This window comes from Poecilia reticulata, chromosome 14 (assembly GCF_904066995.2).
Source record: "Poecilia reticulata chromosome 14, P_reticulata-male-v2, whole genome shotgun sequence".
Classification (NCBI taxonomy): Eukaryota; Metazoa; Chordata; class Actinopteri; order Cyprinodontiformes; family Poeciliidae; genus Poecilia; species Poecilia reticulata.
This window is the reverse complement of record NC_088843.1, coordinates 12,692,257-12,718,087: the sequence shown is the minus strand read 5'-3', so window position 1 is coordinate 12,718,087 and position 25,831 is coordinate 12,692,257. Positions and strand designations below refer to the sequence as shown.

General features: G+C 38.9%; 1 protein-coding gene across 6 annotated transcripts in view; it reads left to right on the top strand.

The window, feature by feature from the left end:
* Positions 1-17,186, top strand: part of msi2b (musashi RNA-binding protein 2b) — a 305,034-nt gene extending 287,848 nt beyond the window's left edge. For 4 of the 6 annotated variants that reach the window (XM_081615800.1, XM_081615803.1, XM_081615805.1 and 1 more), the window contains 3 exons: positions 3,485-3,639; positions 9,169-9,239; positions 10,954-17,186. In XM_081615800.1, the coding sequence (XP_081471926.1) occupies positions 3,485-3,639; positions 9,169-9,210 (197 nt within the window). In that variant the 3' untranslated portion in view covers positions 9,211-9,239; positions 10,954-17,186. The remainder of the gene's footprint in view (positions 1-3,484; positions 3,640-9,168; positions 9,240-10,953) is intronic. The other 2 variants (XM_081615801.1, XM_081615802.1) reach the window with 2 other exon arrangements.
* Positions 17,187-25,831: the final 8,645 nt, after the last annotated feature.

The window sequence follows — 25,831 nt, the reverse complement described above, 5'->3', positions numbered from 1 at the left end:
TTTCAAATGCGTTTTGTGTTTTAGAGCAACAAGTAGTCATGGTTAGACTTTTAAAATTAAAATTAAATTTGCATTCTCACTGTATTTAAGAAGCATCTTGTGCGGCAGAAGATGTTGACCTGAACGCCGCAGTTGGGATGTTTGGTCTGAGAGATTCACTGATCTCAGTATTAACTATAAAAATAAAGTAAAACCCGGGTTCTGGTAGGTAATCTGCTTTAAAACCAACAAGGGAGCAGTGGTATGTGTGAGATCTGTCAGTTTGTATTTTCTCGTAATCTCTGGATGCCCAGCTGTTACAGAGGCAGGCCGTTCAGAGTCAGGTTTTACTAAACCCTTATTCACATACGTGTGTTTACAAGCTGATTTTTTTTTATCCTTACTTTTGCCTCATGTTAGATTTAGATTTATCTAGATTTAATTTTAAGAAGATAAAAGAAAAAAGGATATTATTTTTACATAGATCAGTTGGCTGTGATTGGTCACTCACCTGGCATCAGCTAATTTGAAATGTTTTATTGTCCATTTAGAAATGCGCCAAGAGTTTTTGGCCAATTGAACATCTCCAGTTTTGTGCAGCTGTGACCGGTCGAAATTGTTTTCACTGGTTCTTACTATTAGCAGCATTTTTGTTTTCCTTTTCTGTGTTACTAATTAGAAGCCTCCATGTGAAAAGGGGTTTTGCTGATATTTTAAAACAAAGAAAGTGATAACATTTTAAGTTGTCTTAATTATCATTTAACACAAGTTGTCTTTGGCGTCCTGTATTAAAGGACAAGGTTAGCAAGGCTAGCATTGCTAACTGTAAACAGTAGTGTACGTGTGTATTCCTAAAAAAAAAAGCTTAGACCCTTATGCTGAGAGGTTCCTCCTTTTATTTCCAGATTAATCGCGCTCCATGACAGAGGCTGACAAAAACAAAACACTCCCACTTTGCTGTTATTTGTTTCGCCTTCCTGTTATCTACTGAAGGCTTGTTCTTTGAATTAACAGCAGACATATACAGAGAGAGAAATCATGTTTTTCCACAATCACATTTCTGTGCTTCCTTGGACATTAATTAAAATATATCTACCTGATACTGAAATGTAACATGGAGTGTTCTTCTCTCAGTAGCAACTTCCTCACTGGGTGTTGAGTTTCCAATCGGATGCTGATCAGGGTTGATAAAGCTATCGATCTTCTGAGTGTTGCCGTTTGCAATTTCTTAGTGCATCTGTACTTAAATTGGTTTTACATCCCAAGAGTGTGTTAAGAGTCAAAATTTTTAATTATTTTACGATGAATTTTGACAAAAAGAATTATGAGGTCAGCAGAATCTTTAAGAAAAATGCTCACTTTTTTAGGTGTTTTTAGGATTTCCTCTCTGTGATTCCATTAGTTTTTTAACCACACATTTATCTTTTCATTGCAACTGTCAGAACAAAGTGAGACATATGTCATGAATCTATAAAATGACTGAATTGCCTAAAAACAACAGTGGACATTCACAAAGTAGGCCTAAAAAAACACACACAAGAAACAGAATTTTTCAAATTTCTTTATAAAACCCTTTTAAAAATTGTTTGTTCTTGCCTAACCTGCTAAAGTTAAAAATGTAGTTTCACAAAATGTGCTTTATTTTGGCTGTAGCTTTAAGTAAAATAGGAAAAACTGATAGTGAAGACAGTGTACATATTCTATGGAAATATTCTTATTTGTATGAAAATTGTTTTCAGTCTTAGAGACAGAGACCATTTTAGCATTAAATGATTTTAAAGTTGCTATATCACAAGTAACAGTCTAAAATACAGAAAGCTAATACATTATATAAATGTGGTCTGTTATTTTTGTAAAGTGCACTGAGATTATATTTGTTGTGAATGAAATAAATAAACTAATCTGAGTGACTATAGTGGAACTACAATCCGGCCCCATGTCTCACTTGATATTGTTTTGTACATGCGCAGCCAGCGCATCTTCTGCTTTTCATGTCGTAAAATGAAAATCAGTTACATATGGATATTAAGGGGGTTGAGGAGGACGCCGCACTCCAATAAAAATCACCAGTTACAGATAATGAGGATTGCCATTTCAACTGAAAAAAAATCCTTAATTATGTAATAAGCCAGCCCACTGGGGGCTGTGCAGGCAAGATAAGAGCAGTAGCTGCTCGCTGTTTAAAGTCTTTACAGTCAAACAGCAGTGTCAACACTTGGAGATGTGTGTTTAGCGAGATGGCTTCATTTTCCCGGAGTGCTATAAATGGATATCTAAGGCGTTCCTTTAAAAGGAGTTAACTTCTCTAATATAGCTTTGATAGATGGAGCAGCGACACATTAAACAAGGTGACAAGTCTAGTTTACTGTGTTTGCCTGCAACCAGCAACATTTGAGTGCACTGCTCTCACACCATGTGGCTTTTAATGTGTTATACAAAGACCTCCTCTCAGGCATTGCAGGGTTCGCCATCCCATATATACACAAGATCGAGCTGTTTTTGTGCTCTGAAGATTTTTCTTTTTAATGCTGCTGTACGGCTTTTTTCTCTACTCCCTCCCCTCTCCCCGTCTCAGTCTGCGTGTGAATAAGGGTGAGACGGAGGGTTATGTGAAGCTGACAGCAAAGGAGATTGCTGTTAAGAGATCACCACATTTTTCTTTCTCCCTGCCTGTTTTTCCCCTTGCATTGCCTGTGTTATTGGCCTTTAGTGGGCATATGGATTTTTAAAAGAAATGTTATTAGTCTGAGTTGCTCTTACTCACAGGGCAAAGGTGGTAAGTTCTGTACAGTATTTCTGTTTTATCTCCCTTGAAGTTCAAACCTCTAAACGAACTCGGGTCAGTCTTTTATATTGCTCGTTCTTGCCTTCTTCTACTGTCCGAAAAGCCTCCTTTTTTCTTTTTTTTACTTTTTACTGGAAATTATTCTTATAGAATTGAGATGCAAGCAACGTCTTGGTGATTTTTTTTTTTTTTTTTTTTTTTTTGCGTACATCATGTTTTGTTTTTTAAACAGAAGAAGCACAACCTACGATCAAATGTTTGAAATTCTCCTGAGAAACTTTAAATCTTGAACATAGCCTTAATGATGTTATAGTTTAATAAGTATGAATTGTTATTTTAGAAGTACTCCCTCACATTATGCATGAGAGCACTGCAACCTACAAATTTACTAGCATGATGGAAGTATGTAGCCTGTTTTCTTTGTGCATGATTAAGCAAAGCGAATGTTTGTGTGCGGTAGACACACAGCATGTAGATTCTATTAGAATCATACTGGATTCAACCTTATTTCAAGAAAAAAATTAGGCCTGAATTCTACCTTTGCTGTATCAAGACATCCATTGCAAGCTGCAGATAAGTCCTTTTGACACAAACAAATGAATCCAGTTATGTGTTCTGTCAATTCAAATGTGTCCACTGGGGGTCAGAGCGATGAAGGGTGGTGCTGGCGGGTGATGAGTTTCCCTAAACTGCTCCGCTCCTCCATGTGTTTGTGTGCAGGCACCAACCCGTCGAGGCCCGGCGGTTTCCCCGGCGCTAACAGTCCAGGGCCTGTGGCTGACCTGTACGGACCTAGCAACCAGGATTCAGCCGTGGGGAACTACATCAGCGCTGCTAGTCCTCAGCCCGGCTCTGGGTTCGGACCCAGCATTACTGTGAGTATTTGAGCTCGGATTATGACTGTAAAGACGAGAACATTGAGCCGGATCTGCCTCAGAATACCGCTGTTAAAGTTTGGCACACAAAAAAAGGCACAAGATCCGTAGCTTTTCATATTTACTTTCTGTGTAAACTTGCATTTCCAGTTGAAGTACTTGAAATTGGCTCTTAGCGTGGGATTTTCTTAGATTCTTTGTCGATAGAAGCTGTAAGAAAGTGAGAGAATGTCCATATTTATCACTTCATTGTAAGTGCAAAGACGAAGCATGCTACCAGAAGATAGAGATGTCCTTAACTGGATTTTTTGTCTTAGATTTTAACGCTCACAGTTTTCAAGGAATAGGCACTTTCTGATACCAGAATAGTTCATACAGAACCCTTTGCTAATATGTTTATTATTCCGTTGTAACTCATTGATAATTTGGCTCGTAACATTTTTAATTGTGTGCTGATGCAATTTATAGAAAAAGTCATAAGCCCAGCACTTTGCTTTGGACATCATAAAGCTAAATAAGTTGCATTTTAGCTGCTCGTCACTCTGCTTTCCCCAACACAAATAACTGTAAAAAAGCACATTTCTAGGGAATAACTAAATTTGGACAGCATAAAATTTTTATTTTTTTTTTACTTGAAACAAATTGCAAGCTTTTGGCTGGGAGTGTGGCTGACAAATAATCACAAACAGTTCACCAGCAGGTTTTGGGAGCTAAGTTTAGTCAGCAACTCAAACTATGGATAGGCTTTGTGATTAAAAAATATATAAATACCAAAAGAGCTTTTTTGTGATATTATGCAAAAACTGCATCAAACTCTTTAAAAAAAAATTTTCCCCTGATATCTTAAATTATAGAGTACTAACAGGGTATTTAATGACATTTAGTACACACAAGGCAGATTTCTTGATAGCGCATAAGGGTAATCAGGGTGGAAATTTATGCATCCGACAATAATCAGGTTCTTAGAGCATTGTTCAAAATCATATTAATGCAGAGAGCCACTTGTTTCGGCCTTCATGATTTCCTTTCCCAGTTTTAGTTGTTTCACGTTTTTTTACAAGCATGAAGTGCAGCAATCCAAAATCGCACAGAAGCATTTTGTTCTTGCTTTGACAACCGATAACTTCAAGTAGTTTTCTTAAATCTGCACTCCAAGTAGATGTGGTTATATGATTCCAATACATAATATTTACTTGCAGGAGGTTACTTAGAAAGATTTCGGTTTGGTCAGGGGTTATAATCTATTGTGTTCGAGTCAACTTACCTAAAATGAGGTTTAAAACGACATACTATTTTCACAAATTTATATCTGTGTAATTAATAACCAAAACTTGCCACTAAAAATTAACAAACTGGAATGCAATTGTTTAAGTACATAGGTTCTAGGTAGTTTATTTTGGAGGACGAAATGGCAAAATATAGGTATAAAATGTGGATAGGATTTTGCAAAGGGCTGAATTTGATTTTTTGTTTTCTATCCTGTTGATATCACCATATTATAAATCAGACTTTATACAGTTTATTAGAAAACGCCACTTTTAATTTTAGAAGCCCATATGTCCCAGATCAGCTCCTTCACTAGACCAACACTTCCAGGCAGGTTTTCTCACTCCAAGTGTCCCCCATGTAGATTTCATTTTCTCTGCAGATCAGCAGCTGGTTGTTGTCTCAGCTTTCAAGTGTTAGACTATAATTATGTGCATAGATGGAGCCTAAATAAAAGGTTTTCAGACAGCCTGTGTTACCTCATTTTGCTCAGATGAGCACAGATCCCTGTTTAACTCTTTAACTTGGTGAAGTGATCAAAGTCTTACGAGTAAAAATATAAGCTCGACAAAAATGCTCCCAAACCCGATATAGCTGCGAGTTACAATAACGTTAAACTATTGTGGTATTTAAAACCCAGAGTGATCTTTTTTATAAAGCCTGCCGGAAATCTTAACACACAAGTATCCAGCAGAAATGTCAACCAGTTTGGTAATAAATCTATAAAGCTGGATAGACTTCTTGAGCTGCAGCCTTTACCTTTTCATTAGCTCTTTTTTTCCAGCACTGCATGAAGTGAAAAAGTCAGAGGACCCTTCTGCACCCTGCTTCAGTGCTACCATCAATCACTTAGTACATGTGGAGTCTGAAAATAGCAGTTGGCTTTGGCTTCAGAGTAAGTTTAGCAAAAGCACAGACTAACAAATATTCATAGAAATTCAGTGCAAAATAATATTTATAGATATTTAAGCAGTAGATGAAGGAAAATAAATCATATTATTTCCACATTTAGGCACTGCACTGTCCTGAACCGTCTTAAGAGACGTTCTTCTGGGAGGCATACAGGATGCATTCGCTCCAGGCTACTTACAGACATTTTTCTCCTAAGAGCTCTGAACACTCCCAGCATTGTCATCCACCATTCAGGATGGGCTGTAAAGATAGCAGACTTTCTACACATTCCTTTCTGCATAATGTCCTGTCTTCTCATAGTTCCGGAAAAATGGTCTCTTGCATTATCTCCCCCGTATTCCACTGCAGAAAATCTCCCTCTGCAGAGTTCACAAACTACAGAAAATGTGCCTCTACAGAGAGATGGTGTGTGAGATTAAACGTTATGTTTGGGATCTGTCAGATAAGAATTAACACTCAAACTTCACTGAAAAAATATCTCATTCCACGGTAGGCGTAGTTCAATATTTGTGCCTCACTAAATACAGTAGCTAGATGTAGCTAAATGCTGTGTTAGCATTTTTGTGCTGTGTTTTGTGACTGAACCAAAGGAGGAAATTAGTAGCAAAGGCACTGATGGAGATTTATGTTCTTAATACCTCCAGAGTCATTTAAACTCATTCAGTTGCTGATACCGAGCCTTTGTTTAAAGCTTACTTTAAGTAAATCCCATGTACAGTTTGTAAATAAAATACGTTATATTTCATCAATTTTACATGGGTTACATTATTGTTATTTTGTCCACCTCATTCTCACCGATGAGGTTCTAGATGCTGTTTTTTGTTGTGACAAATTTTGTCTCAACAGTAGATTCAAAGTGTTTGCTAGGCTAACACAGCTGCTTTTATGTACAGCATGTCAATTATAACACACATAGCTCTTATTTGTTTCTAAAGATATATCACTTGAAGCTAAAAATCTTTAATACATTCATGTGTTGCTCCTGCTAACAATGTTTTCATGCTGAAGACTTAAGTTGATATGCTAGGCTAATGTTAGCATGTTTGCTCTCTATTTCAATAAGACTCGACTGCCTGCATCGTAGCATGATTTAGGAACTGTTTGAATTGATCTTTGGCAGACAAGCATTGCAATAAAGATTGTTAGCGTGCTTTAAAAACGTTGCGCTTTGCTTTGAGTGTTGTAAAACGTAAATAATTAGCATTTGAGCTCTTCTGGATATCCACAAATATCTCACAACAGCACATGCAGGGAAGCAAACAGGGAGCTGCAGTAGCCAATACAGAATGTTTCACTGTCACTACTACTTTACTTATATAAAAGATATGTAACATGTCCTTGAATATTGTCAAGCCATGCATTGACCTTTTTTTAAAAAAGCTTAATATATTTTTAGCTTAATTTGCTCATCTGTCGTAGCATTTATTTTATTGCTTAATTGAATCATATTTTTGTGCTTTGTAGTGCATAGATTACCTTTCATAAACACATATTGCATTATGTTTTTAAATAAATAGGCTTCTCAGGACATTTATCAGATCTTTACCCCGGATTAGGAGACTTGTGAAGCTCTGCTGATGCATCTCTTGTTTGTTGACAGTGTCACTGAGAGCAAATGCACAAATAGCTCAGGAGAAGGCAAACATTTCTCATTTTCATTTTGCAACCTCTGTAATTGATTTATGCTGTCCAAATGTACGCTGTGGTTGTTTTTGCACTTTCACAGCAAATTCCTTATTAATTGTTTTAGGTCTGCTGGCTGTGCGTCATAATCTGTTGGTCTCGGTGCAGAAAGCTAAATATTTATTAAGAAAGACCTGGGCTGCTGATTTTCAGGACAGATGTACCGGCGGATAAGTGGAGCGATGAACACGGGGGCATTTGTGTTAGTTATTTTACATCCATTGCCATCAGTTATTTTGAGGAAAATAAAAACAATCCTCTGAGTTAAGGCTGCACCATATTAGAATTTCTTGCGATGATGATGATAATGGTTAAAAAAATAAATAAAGTACAATAGCCAGATCAGACACAATATGTCCCTATTTTCCTCTTTCCATCATTTTGTGAGCTTCAGCATATGTGTCCGGAGCTAGACTCTGTCCAGCTGGAGAAATATGACATTAGTATGTAAAAAATTATGTTCATATCCCACAATGCATTTGTAATATATTGTGCAGCTCTTTTCTGAGGGGTCAGTAATTTTATTGGCTTTGTACTTTCGTATAATTTATGGAGCCGGCCAAAGAACGCTCGTATTCAATCTTTTAGGAACATGTTGGAACATTTTGCTTATTTACAGCCAAGCTTTGTGTTCACAAAGTAATACTACATATTAAATCACCACTTGAGAATTACAGTGAATCAAAACAGAGAGCTGCGAAGCTTAAAGGTGAAGCAGCTTCTGACTTCTTGCTCAGAACATTAAAATAGGAAATGAGCAAGAAGTAAAATGTGCTTCATAATTCGTTTTCTTTATCAGGGATGCTGCTGAACTGAATGTGTATATAATCACTAAATCTCACAACCTCATGGATGACTTCAGCTTTGCTGATTCGCCCCTCCGTCTCACGCTCCACTGATTGCATTAGCCCCTTTAGCCAGTATGAAAACAGTCGCTCTGAAGAAGCAGTAATGATCTTAACATTTTCCCCCCTCCCCCCATGCAAGACAATTAGAGCGCAATTAGCTGATTGAGGTGATAAAGACAAATAATCGCTGCTGAAAGTGCTTCTCTTTTGTGCTCCGATCCATGGGTTCCTAGAGACCTGTCAGCAGGAAAGCTCGCAAAGTCCTGATAACTGAGCGACGTTATGAAAACCCTTCAATCTTCAAAAACCTTCTGATCCTGCGGAGGGGTGTTTGTGACGCCGTTCTCTCCATGTTCTCAGATGAAATCAGTTGTTTATGTTAGCATGAATGGGGATTGTGTGTATTATTACTGTTATCTCTTTCACGTGTTTTTTTTAATTTTTTTTTATTCAGACTAAAAACTCATAACCTGGGCATTCCCCCGTTACAAGAGAAAAGGTTTAAACCGACAGCATCTTAAATTATTGAACACAGTACGAGTCATTTACTTTATTGAAAATACCAAAGTCTTTTTAATATCTTTTCTATTCCAGTAGTATTTTTCCCCACCTCCAGTTGTAATTATTTCTCTGTTTTCCATGAAAGGTTCTGCTTCTCTACATGATCCAGTTCAATCTAAACATTCACATTCATGCTAGCAGAAAATAAAATGGAAAAAAAGCAACAACAAAGAAAGCAAAAACACAAACGTTGATATGATACTCACTTTTTCTGTCTTTGAAATGCATACTGACAACAGCACTAACTGTACACTTTTAGGGCCCGTTGATTGCGACAGCTTTTACAAACGGATACCATTGAACAGGTGGCCGGTTGCTATCTCATCAGAGGTATTGCCTTTTATTTACTGTGCTTTTCTCTAAAGTATTGCCTTGATGTGTGCTCATCACATTCCTCGCCGTTTTTCACCACCTCTGTGTCAAAATGCTGGAGCTGGTGGTACAGGTGTGTGTGAGAGAGGGAGCGTTTCTCTCTTTTTTAAAAGCAAAAAAAACATCCACATTCAAGTAAAAAAAAAAAAAAAAAGAAGCAATCTCGGCTGATTTGTGTGATTAACTGAGTCGCTCAGATCCCACACACTGACATACTATCAGCTCTTCATTTTTTCTTCTTCTCATCTTAACTTTTGAAATGCCTTCATCCTCCAGTAGTGTCTTGTTTTAGCCAATCATATGTCAACAACTCAATAAGTCAACACCCTGTTGCTACAGAAGCGAAAGCGGCAGCGCATTTTCTTCATTATATAAAAAAAGCAGCTCTCAAAGTCCTTTCTCTAACAAGTGCCCTAACAATTATTTCTCTCCTATCAACCATTTTGCTTAAATTGTTACTTGTTTGTGCAATGAAATTGTCAGGATTTATGATTCCAGAAAAAGAAAATAATTCTATTTCCCTGCAGCTATTTTTGCAGATGTAATGCCTGACATACCCAGAGCTCCTTTGTGCTATGTTGTGATGTGTTAATTTTCATTTAAAAAGCCCCTTTGGCTTTGTTTTACGCAACAGTGGGATGTAATTTTATGTTATTTTTATGTCCAAACACATTCACGAAGCTTGCGTAAACCGCTGTAGTTTCAGCACAGTTGCAGCACCCTCCGCTGTAACTTGGCATCCCTACTAAAGACGTGTAAAAACCTTGAGAATAAATGAAGTTGCGCAATTTTATCCAATGAAAGTTAAAAGTAACCCTTTCTTTTACAATCCCCTGAGGAATTTGTTTGACTTAAAATCATTTGTTTTGCACTCTTTCAGGGGAGGAAGAAACGTTTTTAACAAAATTGATGCCTCCCCAAGCGTTTCTCTAGTTTAGGTTAATCACTGTCTATTAGGGATCTGCTGATATGAAAATTTGAGCCGATATCAATATCTGATATTAATATTGCCAATAACCGATATTTACTGATATTTTATGTATGTTATATTTCGTGACTCTTTCGACATTTTGAAAAAAAAAATTACTACACTGCCGACTTCACAACTGATTATCTGCTTCAGATGAACTTCCCACAATCCCCAAAGGATTGTGGGAAATACCACATGGCCAATCTCCTCTATCCCTGCAGAAACACACGACAGGAAGATGGAAATAAATATCAGTTGTAAATATTCGTCCAGTTTTATTTATTTGACCACTATCAATATTTTTTTTAAATGCCTTATATTAGCTGATACTGATGTTATTGCTGATGTGCAGAGCATCCATAGCATCTATGAACATTTAATTAGGTAGACATGACTCACCTTAGAACAGGAAGCAAATAAGGAAAAAGAGGTTAAAAGCTCACAGATTTTTTTTTCCACAAATTATGAAGTGAATTTCTATTTTCTAAAGGCTTTTTACACGTCTTTGTTGGTGGTTGCAGAGGTATCAAACAGTTTTCATCTCCAACGCTTAGTTTTTAGATTCCTCGTCTCCACCAGCATCCGTAGTACTTTATTAGGAAAACTGTATAAAAGTATGAAATGGTGTCAACAGCACTTCTGTCCAGATACGGTAATAACCTTCTCCTTTTTTTGTGCCTTTGCTTTTCTTTCACTACCCAGCAGAGTGTATCTGGTGGCCCGGGACAGACAGGACGGAGTTTCTAATTGGCTTTGTGTGCAGGTGATGATTATCCAACTTCAAGCACTACAGCGTCACCGATGGCTAAACGAGCGAAAAGCGGGAACCATGTGAAGAAGAAGAAGAAGAAAGAGAAGAAGAAGAAGAAGAGAAAAAAAACCGTTTGTCATCTCAGAAAAACAAACAACTGCTGTACTATAACCCAAACCTCCTATACCTTTACAACCTGGTTTGGTATGATGTTCCACGTCAACTTCACTCACCGATTTCCTTCTTCCCTTAGCGTTTTGTTTTTGATTACTTTCTAGCGTGTCGCCTGAGTTCAACCTCGACTTTTCGATCTTCTTGTAGTTTGTAAGTGCATTTTCGGATTTTTTTTGTTTTGTTTTGATTTGTTTTGCTTTTAAAGTACGGCGGGTCAGAGCCAAGAAAATCTGCAAGTCACATCTTCATCTTCGTATTGGTTAGTGTAATGGCCAAAAAAACAAAAAGAAAATGAAACAAAAGTGGTTGGGATAGTTCCATTCGGTCTTTCAGCAAAAAAAATAAGCTCAGTATGGTCGGGCTTGGAGGAGAAAAAAAAAAGGAAATTTTAAACAGAAGGTATCTAAGTAATAAATTTTAGTAGCCGTTTTATTTCTTGTGACGTCTCATTGTAAACCATGATTACCTATTTTTGGGCAATACAAAGAGGACTCCAATATTTTTATGGTCCTTTTTTATAAGTGTTGTTTCTGTTGTGTAGAAATATAAATATATATAAATATATATATATATATGCTATAACAAATTTCATATAACGACATTGTGAATTGAAACTTGAGAAAAAGAAATGTAGCTGTACATATTATTCCAGTCACTGCATATAACCAGCTCAGTGAGAGAATAGCATATTTTTGTGATGGTGTGTCAAAAGAAATACGTTCTAGCGTGTGAATAGAAGAAAAAGCTGTAAACAATATTCTACGTTTTTTTTGTTGTTGTTGTTGTTCTGTTGTTTTTTTTTTTTTTTTTTTTTTTTTTGTTTGTTTGTTTGTTTCTGCTGAGAGACGGTATAACAAAGCCCACAAACAGCCGTTGTAAATACTGAAAGCGGAATCGTTTTTAAAGTGTCATACCAGCAAATTTATGACCGGTGAGTTTAGTCTAAATGCCGTTTTAGAGACAGAACAGCGATTATGATTTAAAGATCACTTCAAAGTGGGAGAGACGAAGAGAGAGAGGAAAAGTTAAAGATTTTTATCCAAAGCACACTGTACGAAGAGACGCGATGGTTCGAACTTGAAGCGGGCATTTCGCAGAGCTCTGCGCATCCTGACGCTTTTCTACTGCTGAGAGGAACCTGTTAGCTGTATATGTGTTTAATGTCCGTTTCATCCTGCTTGTTCCTGATTCACCTCATGGAACAAAGTACCTGGGCTCCATGCTCGAGCCTTTTTAGCTACATATATATATATAAATATAAATATATATATACTGCTTGTTCTTTGAATCGGTTCTTTTTTGAATGAATTAGGACAGTAAACATTTTGATACCATACCTCAGCCTTCGTGACTTCTACCGTGGAATCATTGGCGGGTTTTTAATTTATTCTAGTGGCGAAAATGTAAAAAAAAAAAAAAAACTGCAAAAGAAAACACTGAAAGGCTATTTTACAGCGAGTAATCGCTGCACTGTGAGTTTTGAAGTACAGGCCATCCTCTTGTTTGCACATGTGTATGTTGGCTTTTTACAAATGGCCTTGTGCTTTGGGACAGCATGAAGGATTTACCGGCGGTCGGGTCGCTTCGGGTGGGGGCGGGGAGGGGGGCTAACATGTTCCCAACCGGACAAGCAGCTCGGGATGTGAAAACGGGCGTGTCGTATCGTACACTTGGATTTCTATCCTTTAGACCCACGTCTCACCTGAGGATATTTATACAGGGTCAAAAGACGACACTGAATTATTCACTATCTGTAGCCGCACTCGGCTTTACACCGTATATAAGTGTGGTTAAAAAAAAAAAAAGGTTTCATTCTTGACATCGATTTATTATTAAATAACAATAATAGTAATGTTACGCGCCGGAGTGCAGTCTGGTTTTTTAAATTTTATCAATGCCGTTGTTTTCTTTTTTTATGCACTTGTTTCCTTTCTTTTTTTTTTTCTTTCTTTCTTTCTTTTAAATCAACCAGGTAATAAATATGCTGGATACTTCTAAAGTAAATGATATGGAGGTGTGATCAAGTAATAATTTAAAGGAAAAAAAAAACTTGTAATGTTCAAATGTATAAGAAAAGAAGAAATACAAAAGTAAAAAAAACAAAAAAAGACAAAAAAAGAAAGACGCTTTGCTGATTTCAAGTTTAATCAGAGTTTTATTGATACTTTGTGGTTTCTATATTAATAATTGTATTATACTATTAAAAATGTACTGTGCATCCATTACGTTCTCGCTTTCCATGCCACATCCTCAGAGATGCCGCCATCTTTTGTTGCTCATCCATGTACTTCATTAGTGTGTAAAGAAATCACAGTTAACTTGTAAACAGAGTGCTGTCTTTGATACCAGTGTAGTGCTTTGTTGTTCTCCCTCGCTCTACCTCTCCTTTCTCTCATATTTAGACTCCCCTCCCTCCTCGCGCTCTTTTTCTATCTCCTGTAATTACAAAGTAGATGTTATATAGGACTCATTTATATAATACTTGTAGTGAATAGTGGATTTAGAACCAGTCAAGATAGATCTTTCTCTCAATGATCATGTTGTTCTGATATTTGTTCGTTGTAATTTATTCCCTGTACGTTTGTTTAGGTTTTGTGTTTTTTTTTTTTGTTTTTTTTTTTCCTTCAGTTTGTTTTTGTTTTGTTTTGTTTTTTTGCCACTCTAACATGGTTTCAGCTAACCAAAGCTCTCACGGATGAACAATGGAGAAATTGTTGCTGTAAGATGGAATTGTACACAAGGCATTATTTGGATCCCCACCCTTGAATGTTTTAAAAGGGGTGTGCCATACTACCTTAAATGCTAATGCTAGACAGAGCTTTTTTTTTCTTTTTCTTTTTTTTTTGTGGGAGGAACACGTAAAGCAAATTAGAAAAAGTACTAGAAAAATTAAACCCCAACATCAGTCACACCAGAGGTTTGATAAAACTCTCTGGGCTTTAATTATTCAAGTACAAATCACTTTCTGGAAGCCATTTAAAAAAAAAAAAAGATGATTTCAAACCGTTTCCAGATGTCATACTCTACAAAACAGCACAACACACTTCATTAAAGAAGAAGATTTTAAATAAATAATAGCGGTTGTTTGTTTGCCAACATTATTAGATGTTTTAGTTTAGTGTAGAACCAGACTGGCATTTTAACACATTGCTGGCTTCAAGAACATTTTATACCCTAAATTTTGATAAGAGGTGCTCTCAATTCAGTCCACTTTATCGTCCGGTGGCATAATTTTACTTCACAATTTATGTCGTATATTTGGGTCACATCACCTCACTTCGTACTCCTTGAACTTTTTCATACTTTGTCATATTATATCCACAAACGTTGATGCATTTTCTCTAGAAACACATTTGTGAAGTTGAACAAAATTGGTTCAACTCCCCCCCCCCCCACAAATTCAAATCTGAAAAGTGTGGCGTGCATTTGCATTCATATTGCAGAACCACCGTTCAGTTACAGCTGCAAGTATTTTGGTGTAAGTCTCTACGAAATTTGCACTTCTAGATGCTGACCTTCTTGGCGAACTGTCTCTATCCCACTGAGATTTAAAAGGAGACTCGCTGAACTGTAGCGTTCAAATCTCGCCACGAGTTTTCAATTGGATTTCAGTCTGGATCTGATCTGATCACATAGAAATCTCAAGTTTTATTTGCAGCAGGTTTTCTTGCAGAACTGCTCGGCTTTTAGCTTCTTGTGTCTTTTTTGGACACACGTAGCCTCCCTGTCCATGCTGAAGAAAAAACATCCCAACGGCATGATGCTTCCACTACCACGTTCTAATAGGAGAAGTTGTGTTCAGGGTGATGTCGGGTTTAAATTGTCTGCCTCAAAAAGTTGCATTGTCATCTCGTGTTTGCCGTGTGCCTACGTGGCATTTTGCAAACTCTAGTGCCTGAATTGTTCACAATCCTGCAGCCCCAGTAAAACACAGAGATTCGCTGTTTTTGCTTGGAAACATGAAAAAGTTCAAGGGGTGTGAATACTTTCCCGAGGCGCCGTCAGCTGCTCTATTCTGCTAGATTACATGCAGTACTTGGAGTAGAAGACTGCTTGAACCCCAGTCAATTCAAACAAGCACACAGGGTGTTTTATTTAAAGGTAAGTACATTTCAATGATTTTAATTGCCCTTATGTCTGGAACAATAACTAATTTATTAACTTTGGATTATTAAGGAAGGAAATAGGATATGCCACTTATAATTTTAACAATTTTTTTATCCGGTGGCACTAAAATTTCAGCCTTATTCAGACAGAAATAAAGACAGCATCGCCTGAGTTGCACACTATGTGATTTTTTTCAGCTCTAGGTGGCTCTTTAACTATAATTGCCCCTAAATTCATTTAAAAAAGGGGACGTAGGGAAAACATTAAAATGGTTCATTTTTGCCCCTTGCACAATGCCAGAAAATGCCGTTTTTGTTTCGTATCTTGTAGCTTGGACTTTAAGGTAGCATGGCTCTTGCTGTAATTTCATTTATTCTCAAACTGACAGCAGTTTACAGCTGATGAATGTTACACATCTTAGTAGACTAGCTTATCCATTTGGGGAGAGGGGATGGGTCTCAGTTTAAGAAAAAAAAAACTGAAAAGAAAAGTAAGCTTAAAAAAAAAAAAAAAGATTCAAAAAAAGTCAACCTGGAATGGTGTTGACATTTGTAGTGTACTACCGTATCCATTTAAACTTGAATCTCGAGGCAAGTGCTAGGCAATGGCCAAACCATAATGTCCCCCCATTCATTAGTGGAAAATCCCACCCTAAAACTGCACACGCTTCTGATATTTCTGTCCAAAGCATGCAGTCTTCATTTAGTTTCAACTCAATTCGCTGGTTTCATCGTAAGGCTCAGACTTCGCTGTACTTCCGGTCACTCTCGACTGACCTTGACGGCTCATGGAATGTTGTAGAGCATTTTTAACCCCAGAAAATAAAAAAGAGAGAGAGAAAGACGGGCTTAATCACAGTGGTGCTAAATGGTTTTAAGCCAGACTATGTGCCCTTATCTCTGAGAGATACTGGATACAGTCACAGTGACCACAAAGTTAGTGTCCGAGGCCACAAAGTGACTCGCCAACACTTTATATTTATAGTTTTGGCTCCTCTTGTTGCAGGATATAAATATAAAAACGGTTCAGGTTCAGAAACGTCGACTGAACTCGTCAAGGTGACAGAAATAACACAAGTTCTCACATGAGGTCATGTTTTAGGGTGAATTTCCCTTCAAACCATCTCAGCCGCACTCATTGCTAAATATACCAACAGTTGCAATAGGCTATATGTATATCTGTGTGTGTGTGTGTATGTATGTATGTATGTGTGCGTGTGTGTGTCTGTGTCCATGGGAATATATATATATATATAAATATATATATTTGCAATTTTCACCCATTTTGACTTTGTGTGAAAATACTAGACTGGAGACCTCAGCTGTATACGAAATATTCCTCGTGCATTTAGTCCAAACATGCTCACTAGCTGACGTTCGAAGACATGATTTCACTCCCTCCGCCCGCCGGCGTCTGGACGGAGCAGAACGCACACACACACCCGAGAGGGGGAGCGGGGTGGAGCCCAGACGCCCCCTTTCAGAGCGCCCGGCCGGCAGCGAGAGGCTCTGCTGTGCTTCCACGTCTCCGCAGGCCGAGCACAGAGCCGCGCTCGCTGCCGCCGGCCCATTCCTAACACTTGCCCCTGTTTTTTTATGTTAACCGACTTTTTATGGCGAGAGACAGACAGACTTGACTGACATCTGAAAGCATCTTTCAGGTTATCATATGGCTTTGCTCAAGCCCTATTGTAAAAATATTCTGAAATAATAATGGTGATAATAATGGATGGGGGTCTCTCACATATCAAATGTGGAAAGTCTAATTTTATATTTGTATTTTCAAATAATAATATTGACAAAAAAAAATATGTCTGTGAAAGGTTTCCATCCTCTACTGTGGTCCAGAAATTGATGTGTCTGTCTGGAAAAATAACTAAAAAATAAACTGAATTGTTATATTACTGGTTTCCACTCTGGCGTCGTATTTCTGCTTTTTCCCCAATCCAAAAAAAAAAAATGAATCCGATGCCGCCTCCACACGACGACACGAAACACGGTTGAGATGCGGCGAATCGTCACGGCTTAGTCTGTACCGAGTGGCATCTTGGAGCCGGACGCTCCGCCGTTTGCGGGACGTTTGCTGTGTTCAGTCCAAACACAGACTTCCAGTCCACATTTCCGGTACACACACACACACACACACACACGTCCTGGCACCCGGGGTCGTTTGGGGTCACTCTACACGGCGAGATTAATGGAGTTTGGGGAAAGGAACAGCGGCGGAAAGCAGGAGCTGGAGTGTAATACTGCTGCCCCTCAGTGGCCTCTGCCAGCACCTGAACAGATCCTGGGAGGAGGAGGAGGAGGAGGAGGAGGAGGAAGAAGCTGCTTCATTCCCATTTCCTTCACATGGATCCCAGGGAGGAGTGGAAAGAATCGAAGACGTGCCGAAGTAAATGAGTTCCACAGACAAGTGCATGACGGTGAGTTTAGATCCTTACAAGTGTAGGGAGACACGCTTATAACGCTTTACCTTTGATGTGTTTGTCTTCAAGTTTAGTTCTGCTGCGAGCTGACATTTTCCTCCAAAGAGTAAAATCATTAGATTTTATAAATATATTTGTATGCAGACTTTTCTAATAGTGTAGTTAAGTCATTTCCAAACATTAAACTCACTTAATGATAACTTCTTAATTTCAACAATTCTGGCATGCAGCGAACAGACGCCCCCAAATTAAGTTTTTTTGTAAAAACTTGAATATTTCACACAAGCATTAAAACAGATTTTTAATTCTGGGAGAAAAAAAATGTTGGGCACGTTGCAATCTAAAATATCACAGTTGATATAAAAGAAGCTGGAGTGCTGTATCCAGGAGAATTCATGAAAAGTTTAGTGGAAGGAAAAAATGTTAGTCAACAGATAAAAGCGCAGCCTATTAACGTATTGAAGTCCATTCCATTTGTAAAACATGAACTGCAGCTGGAGTGTGATTCTCGAGTCGGCACACACAAAACGTATCCAGGACAGGATATGATCTCAAACTGCTACAGTGGGTTAAACAAACACTCCAGCTCCGCCGTGTATCATGACATTTTACAAAACTTCATTCTTCCCCCCTACTAATGAGCTTTATGGATAAGTTGATGTGATTTTCTAGAAGGACTTGGTACCAGGCGTCATTGTCAATTCTGACAGTAACGTCAGCAGGAAGAAGCGAGAGACGCCTGAACCAGCTGTGCTGATGACCTGAAGGTCACTGCTGAAGCAACCTGAGCCCAGAGCCACAGGCTGGTCATTCATGCAAAAGGAAGTGAAGGACCGAGTGTGTATCCTGTGCAGAACATGGAAATAAACCTTAATATTTTTGACACATCTATTAAAGATCAAATTTTTCATTGCTCTTACATTCAACATTTCTGAGAAACTGACTTTTCGGGTGTGCATTAGCATACTGTGTGAAGTGATGATTTCACACAATATGATTTTGTTTAATAAGTTAAAATAAATTCTCCATTGCATTCTAGCGTATAGAAATGCATGTTGTAGATCCTGTAGTTGCAGATGCAGAAGAACAGAGCTTCCACGGTGGGGATCCTCCAGCACATATAAAACAGGCTTGTTCAACACGATGCTGCTGAAATTCAGCCATGGGGATTTTTAATGTGGATGCTTGTCAGGTGAGACCAACAGTCTGACAGCTTCATCACTCATTTGGACAAGGTGATCTATTTATTCTGACTGAGATCAATACTGTTCTCAGCCACGTTTTTCAAAGCCGAGGCTTCACAAGTTTAGATCACACTGCTGTTGTTAGGTTTTTTTTTTGTTTTTTTTCCCTTCTCGCCTTTGTGTAATGAGAACATTGTTGATCCAATTTGTTCTCGGGGGAGTTTTTGATTTTCTCTCCTGCTTGGCCCAGACATCCACAAGCAATCATAATGAATAAACACCCAAATTAAAGAAACGGTAAAATATCCCACCAAAAAGCGCACTTGTGCAGTTTACCGCATAGAAAACCTGAGGGTGAGAAAAGCTGAGAAAGATTGCCGAGGCAGAGCTCTGTCCAGACTGTGGTCACTGTGTTAGCAGCCAGACCCATCAAAGCGTCGATGCCCCCGCTGACTGTGTTTTTAACTTCGAAGCCTAGCTGCTTGACCTTTCCAGTCCACCTGCCTTTAATTAAGTGCTAATTAAAAGCGCCATTATGATCAGAGAGCTCAACACTCACAGGCCCTTAAACGCAACGATTGGGGTCTTTGGTGGAACTCTGCGAGACAATCAGAAGGCATTATGGGAGCTAAATGTCAGCTCGTAGGGTAGAAGAGAGAGCTGTTTTAATCTGCTGTCAAATCAAAGTTTGCTTCAAAGTAGAAATATTATTTAGGCAAAAGACCACTCTGCTGTGTAAATGTTTTGTTTTTTTGTTTTTTTTAAAGGTTTGCATGGGCAGATTCTTTTACAGCCACTTGATTTTAGAAATGAAAAGATTCTCTCTGTTAGTAATGCATCAGCACTGTAAAACACATTTGGCACCCGTGGGAAAGATGTGTAAAAATCTTTGTTTTGCTTTTTCTTTTCTTTTTTTTTTTTTGCAGTAGTTTATCTTACACTCGTGTCATAGTTATTACTCTCCCTGCTGTCAGTAATCTACTAAACCCCATTTTGCCCATAGAGCAGCGTTTAGTCTATTTATGTCACCAATCTCTGTTTGCTCCACAGTTCCGGGTTCCTTGCGCTCGCTTCACTACAGCGCCCCCTGCAGGTCTGCAGTGGGTTTTTATTGGAAACTGAAATGGTGAAAGGCAGATTCATGAACCAGTTCTTACACTGAAAAAAGAAAACGGAGAATCCGACTTAAATATATTGTGTTAACTGGTCACAAGTAATCACATTAAGTTTATCAAGTTGTCATGTTAAACAAATGCAAAGAAAGTAATTTTGACAAACTTATTTCAATTACATTTGACTTTTTTTTAAATGTCTCTCAGTTCTATTCTTTTCAGCGTGTTTGATTTGTCTATGTGACTCAGTAGTGACAGATTTTCAATATTCTGACTGACTACATTTTGATGTATAAGCTAATTGTATTTCAGAGTTCAAACTCTAGAAGCAACACATCATCACAGATCCTTCTCTATACTTAACAGACCATAGAGAATGTTTGAGAGGCTTTTTCACATTGATCCATTGCTTCAGATCAGACCCACATAGTGTGTTTGTTGCCTAAAAGCATAAGTTTACTCTCCGCTGACCAAAACATGCATTTACAGTAAAACTGCCAGTAGACTTTAGGATGTTTCTAGATATATATGTTTTTACTTAGTTTGATTATTAATGTGTGCGTCTTTGGTTATTTTTATTTTGGTCAATCTGGTTTGGGGTATGTAACCTTTATTTAACTTTTTAATTTGACATATTTGTTAAAACTGTCACCATGTTGTGACAGTATAATATAATAATATAATAATATGAGACAGTCTGAAAAAAAGTAGCCTTCTCCCCGTCTGAAGAAATGTACCGCTCTCTGTCCAAATCAGAGCCAGGAGGAAAGTCTTACCGCTGTTAATCAAGCTGGGGTACGTACATAATTGCTAATAGTGGAAAAACAACATACTGTTTCAGTCCTTCGTTGGTGGCCATGATGATTAGTCTTGGCATTCATGGCACTCTCTGCTGTCGGGAAGCACCCTCCCTCAGAGGTCAAGAGGGAGGTGAGGAGCAGAGCCAATGAGCCAATGAACTTTGATTGGAACTTTGCATCCCTTTACTTCTCTTCATACAGAAAAAGATTATATTAGCATTCCATACATCTGGTTAGCATGTAGGTAGCGTCTAAAAACTGCAATTCTTTGCTGCAGCTCTCTAAAAGTGAATAATGCGTATAGCTTTAAATCTTTACCGGGAGTCTTGGTTAACTTGTCTGCCTTTTGTAGTTTCAAACATTTGTGCAACATTGAAACTTTTTCTTTCAAGCAGAACCCCCACATGCACATAAACATGTGTGCGTGTTACCGGCTCGTTGGAAGGCCTCAGCCTCGTGCCAGTGGCTCCGTGTACATTTCCCTTGGGCCAGCTCTAACAGGCTGGATGTGACAGCAGCTCTACGGCAAACACAAACGAGTCTCCATGTCCTGAAATGTCAAAGCAAGGATGCAGCAGCATCACCAAAAGCTCCGGCCACTGAGCAGCTGCAATAAAGAAGTGGCAGATCCAAGAGGCGGGGGAGGGACCGTGGCGCCGAAGGATACCTGCCCACTCTGCATATTCATCTGGTGAAGCTGTTCTGCAGGAGATCCTCATCCTGCGAGGCCTCAGGGCCACTCGGCATCTATTAACGGTAATTAAGAGCCGGTCTGAAATGCTGGCACGTTTAATTGCCAATTACAGTTCGCTTAGGTATAGACAGAAATGACAGCTATTTATGTAGCGCATCAGTCTAAATAATCAACCTGTGTTTATACCTTGAAAATGAGGAACGGAATGAAAGGTTGAGGAGCAGCCATGATCCCGCCGGCTTTGTAGGAATTCAAGAGCAATAATGAGCAACGTTCAGTGGATGTGCACTTAATTTTATGTGCATCACTAAATTATCTCCCCGCACAGCTATGTAATGGTTGCTCCTCTTTTGGAGCGGAAAATTTTTTTGACAGTGCTGTGTAATAGAGTCAATAGTTGATGGGAAGACTGTTGTGGATGGGGAGATGAGGCACTCAGGTGGCTGCTTCCTGCCAGACTCCGGGCCTAATGTAGCCCTTGGCATGGAAATTGACGTGACATTGATGGGCACTCTCCTGCCAGCAGAGAGTGCAGCGCCTGCACAGCCTTCCAATGCACTAATAATTGCTGATTAAAAACTAGTTAAGAGCCCATGAAAACTCAAATGTGCATTAACCAAATGACCTTCTGGGAATAGCAAATAGTCTGCAGCCGTGAACGCAGATGGAATCGCGTGCGAGGAACTGCCTCCTGGATTGTTTAAGGAACAAACAGGCGCATCTTTCTCAGGTGCGGGGGAGGGAGTGTTTTTGTAGGTAGGGAGCCGTTCACGGCGCTAATATTCTTTGTGCTGCTAATGGAAAATACTAACTGCTCAGCAATTAACATCATGTTGATAGTGGCAACATTTGACTCACTGCCAGAGGATGTTTTAGCCACCATAGGGCCTGTGAGTGGCCATCCTCAGCAATACCCATCAAGCCATAAATCTGCACGCATCTAAGAAACACTCCCACAACTTCTTAGGTTGTCATTTTAAATTCCTACTTTTCTAACTTCCTGTTGCAGCTAGCTGTGCTGCAGTGCTTGCACAAACTTACACTTGATTATAAACAACTAGCTCTGCCTGAGTTTCACTTTTTTTTTTTTTTTTTGACTTCCCCTGTGGCACGACCAGGGCTGGACAATAAATCAATAATATTATATATTGCAATAGATACATGATCAGTATCAATAGATAATACGTCTGATAGAATTTTCAATAAATTCACCGAACCACGATGCAGAACCGCACAGCATTCTGGTTTTAGCCACTCAACCTCTCACAGCCTGTTAAGCAAAGTTGGTGGCATCAGCTGACTCTCTCTTTAGTTACCTAGCAACAGCGTGTTAAGTAACTTGCGTAGCAGCGGTTTAAAGTATCGTCACCAAAGACAGATACTGATGGAGATAAATGTTGAACAATCCTAAAAGGAAAAACTGAGTGTATGAGAAGTCACATCAGTCTCACATATATAATCAGCAACAATCCTAAAGTGACTTCTTAAAAAAAAAAAAAATCTTCAGCAATATATTGGGATAAATTTGCACAGAGCATTATCATCCAAAATACCAGGAACATTTTTACGGATTAAATCATGCAGATGAATTGTGAATTAAACCGAATTAGCTGCAGATGACACACACACACACACACACACACAAACATAAATAAATAAATAAACAAAGATTTCGTGTAACCGATATCAACATAATTGTCAGATTACTTTATGAAATATAATTTCTAATGCAATTGTTATCTTTCATTATAAAACGCCGACGGATATTATATCTGTAATCTCATTACTTTGGTATGTTTCATTATCCTCTAGAATAAATGATGCTAATTAGGATTTAATGTGAGGTCAAGGATCAGTAAATTGGCATTCTGCTTGGTTTTGACAGCATCTGTCACCTCATTAACACGCCTTTGCTCCTTTTCAGTGTGTGACAGATGAGTTTAATGTAAATAGATTCATTTAAAGAAAGAGAATCATTATCTCAAGCAGTCGGTTTTCCCTCTTTCAGAGGCGTCACAATCTCCTCGAAAGAAGCCGAATTTTCCGCCTGCGCTTAAAAGAACACGGCGGCCTTCGACGGCGGGCCGTGTGGAGAGCAGAGCAGCTCACGAGCGAACCGACTCAGAAAATGCTCATATTGTGGCCCTGTTTTCCTCCAGCGTCATGCTCCAGATGAAGCATTACGTGATTACAAAAGCCATCAGTTTTGGCCGAGATCACAGAGGATGCAGCTGTCTGTTCATTGTTCATCATCATTGTCTTCATGGATCTGATGATGCTCCGCAATCAATAGTTGCCTCCGAGTGAAACCAGGGAGCAACAGACTGTAGAGGCAGGTTGGATCGACAATTATCACCGGAGGACGGAGCTGAAATATAAAGTAAATGGCAGGGGAGAGGAGAAAAAGTAATGGTGTTGATGGGATCATTATCGCTGGATTACCTATGATTACCTGGCCGAGCGTGCTCCTCTACTTGGGGGGGGGGGGGGGTACGTCTCAGAAGACGGGGGAGGTCTTCAGACATTTTTAAAGGTCTCTCTAAAACTGTTAATTGCAAATAATTATCAGCAGCACGTGATTTTAATGTCAGAGCCTCTGCTGGCATAACATCATAACAAGATGAGTAGTTATCTCCATCTGAATTATCATTCCAGTTTTTTTTTTGTACTCTTTCGATTAAATAAACTCATATTTGCAGTGCCTTAAAACATTAGAATTTTTTCACATTTTGTCACAGCAAAGGTTTGATTGGGATTTTGATTGATGGAACAAAGTAGTGCGTCATTTGGCGGTGAAACAACTGGAAAGCAAGCTGTGTCAAAAACGTCCTGGTTATTACGTCACAATCGGCGGGCACTTCCCCGTTACCTAGCAACACGAGCCAAGCCTAGACGCTCACCTATCAACCCAAGCGGAGCTTCGCTCGCTTCATTATTCGAAAACAAGAATTTTTTGGTCAGCTGGTTTTATCACTCTACAATGGCTGCTGGAAAAGACAAGTGTTTTATTGTTGGCCACAATGAACAACACGTGTCCAAATGTACATTCTACCGGTCACAAAGAGCAGAGATGTGTGGCTTCATTTTATTTTTAAACTAAAGCCACACATCATCGTTTTTTTTTTTTTTTAGTCAAACTGCAAGCACTTTCTTCAACAAAGGGTTTCTTCTTGCCACTCCAACGTAAACACTAGATGAGTACGAGTTACACAGTTTCTCCATAGCAACCGTGATTCTATTGGCTGCTTCGTGTCTCTTTTTGTGATGTCTGAGAAGAATACAGCCAGACCCCAAATGTTGGAGATGTAAGAACCTTGTTCTGAAGCTCAGGTAGCGCTGCAGTTCCTTTGTCACACTCTGAGGCAAAAATGGAGATGAGTTTTGCAGCCATCATGCGGCACTTGGAGCATTTAGATGGCTCCCGTAAGAGAAATGGCCTCAAAATGTCTTTGGCACCTCTGATGTCCTGAGCAATCAGCCACATCACAGTGCGGTGTGTTCCAGCTGTGATGTGGTACCATCAGAAAAAAAAAAGAGAGAGAGAGAGAGAAAGAAAAAGGAAAAAAAAGCTTTTACTTTTATATCACGAAAGCAGTGTTTCTACTCCCAAAGTTGCTGCAAACACTAATGAGAGCTGGAGCCCACCACGCAGGAGTAGGAGGAAAAGCATGTTCCGTGGTTAACGCTGCCATGCATAGGTTTGTAATCAAATAACGCTGATTTCTGTGAAATCTCAAGCGATTTGTCTCAGTGGGAAATCACAGGTGAGGTCAAGCTCAAGGGCGCTTTTGTATCTCATCGGAAAACTTGGTTACCAGCAGAGTAATGCAATAGCACATCAAGTGCACGATGTATATAGGTGGGAATAAAGAGACAATCGGATTTAGTTCCACCTTAATGGAAGGAAAACTGGTGTATTATATAGTAAATTCAAGTCATAGTCGTAGCCTTTATTTATTTATTTTTTCCCTTTTTATTGTCTATTTTCCTTCATCTGTATGTGTGTGTGTGTGTGTGTGTGTGTGTGTGTGTGTGTGTGTGTGTGTGTGTGTGTGTGTGTGTGTGTGTGTGTGTGTGTGTGTGTGTGTGTGTGTGAGTGTGTGTGTGTGTGTGTGTGTGTGTGTGTGTGTGTGTGTGTGTGTGTGTGTGTGTGTGTGTGTGTGTGTCGGCTTCTGCGTTTAGGCAACACATACCCTTATCAATCTCTGCACAATAACAGAAAACAATTTGCTAATGTTTTGAAAATAGCTTTCCCATTCCTTGCTCCAGCACGGAGAGATGTATGCACAATTTCATAAACACAATCAGCGTGCTGAATGGCGGCACTGAT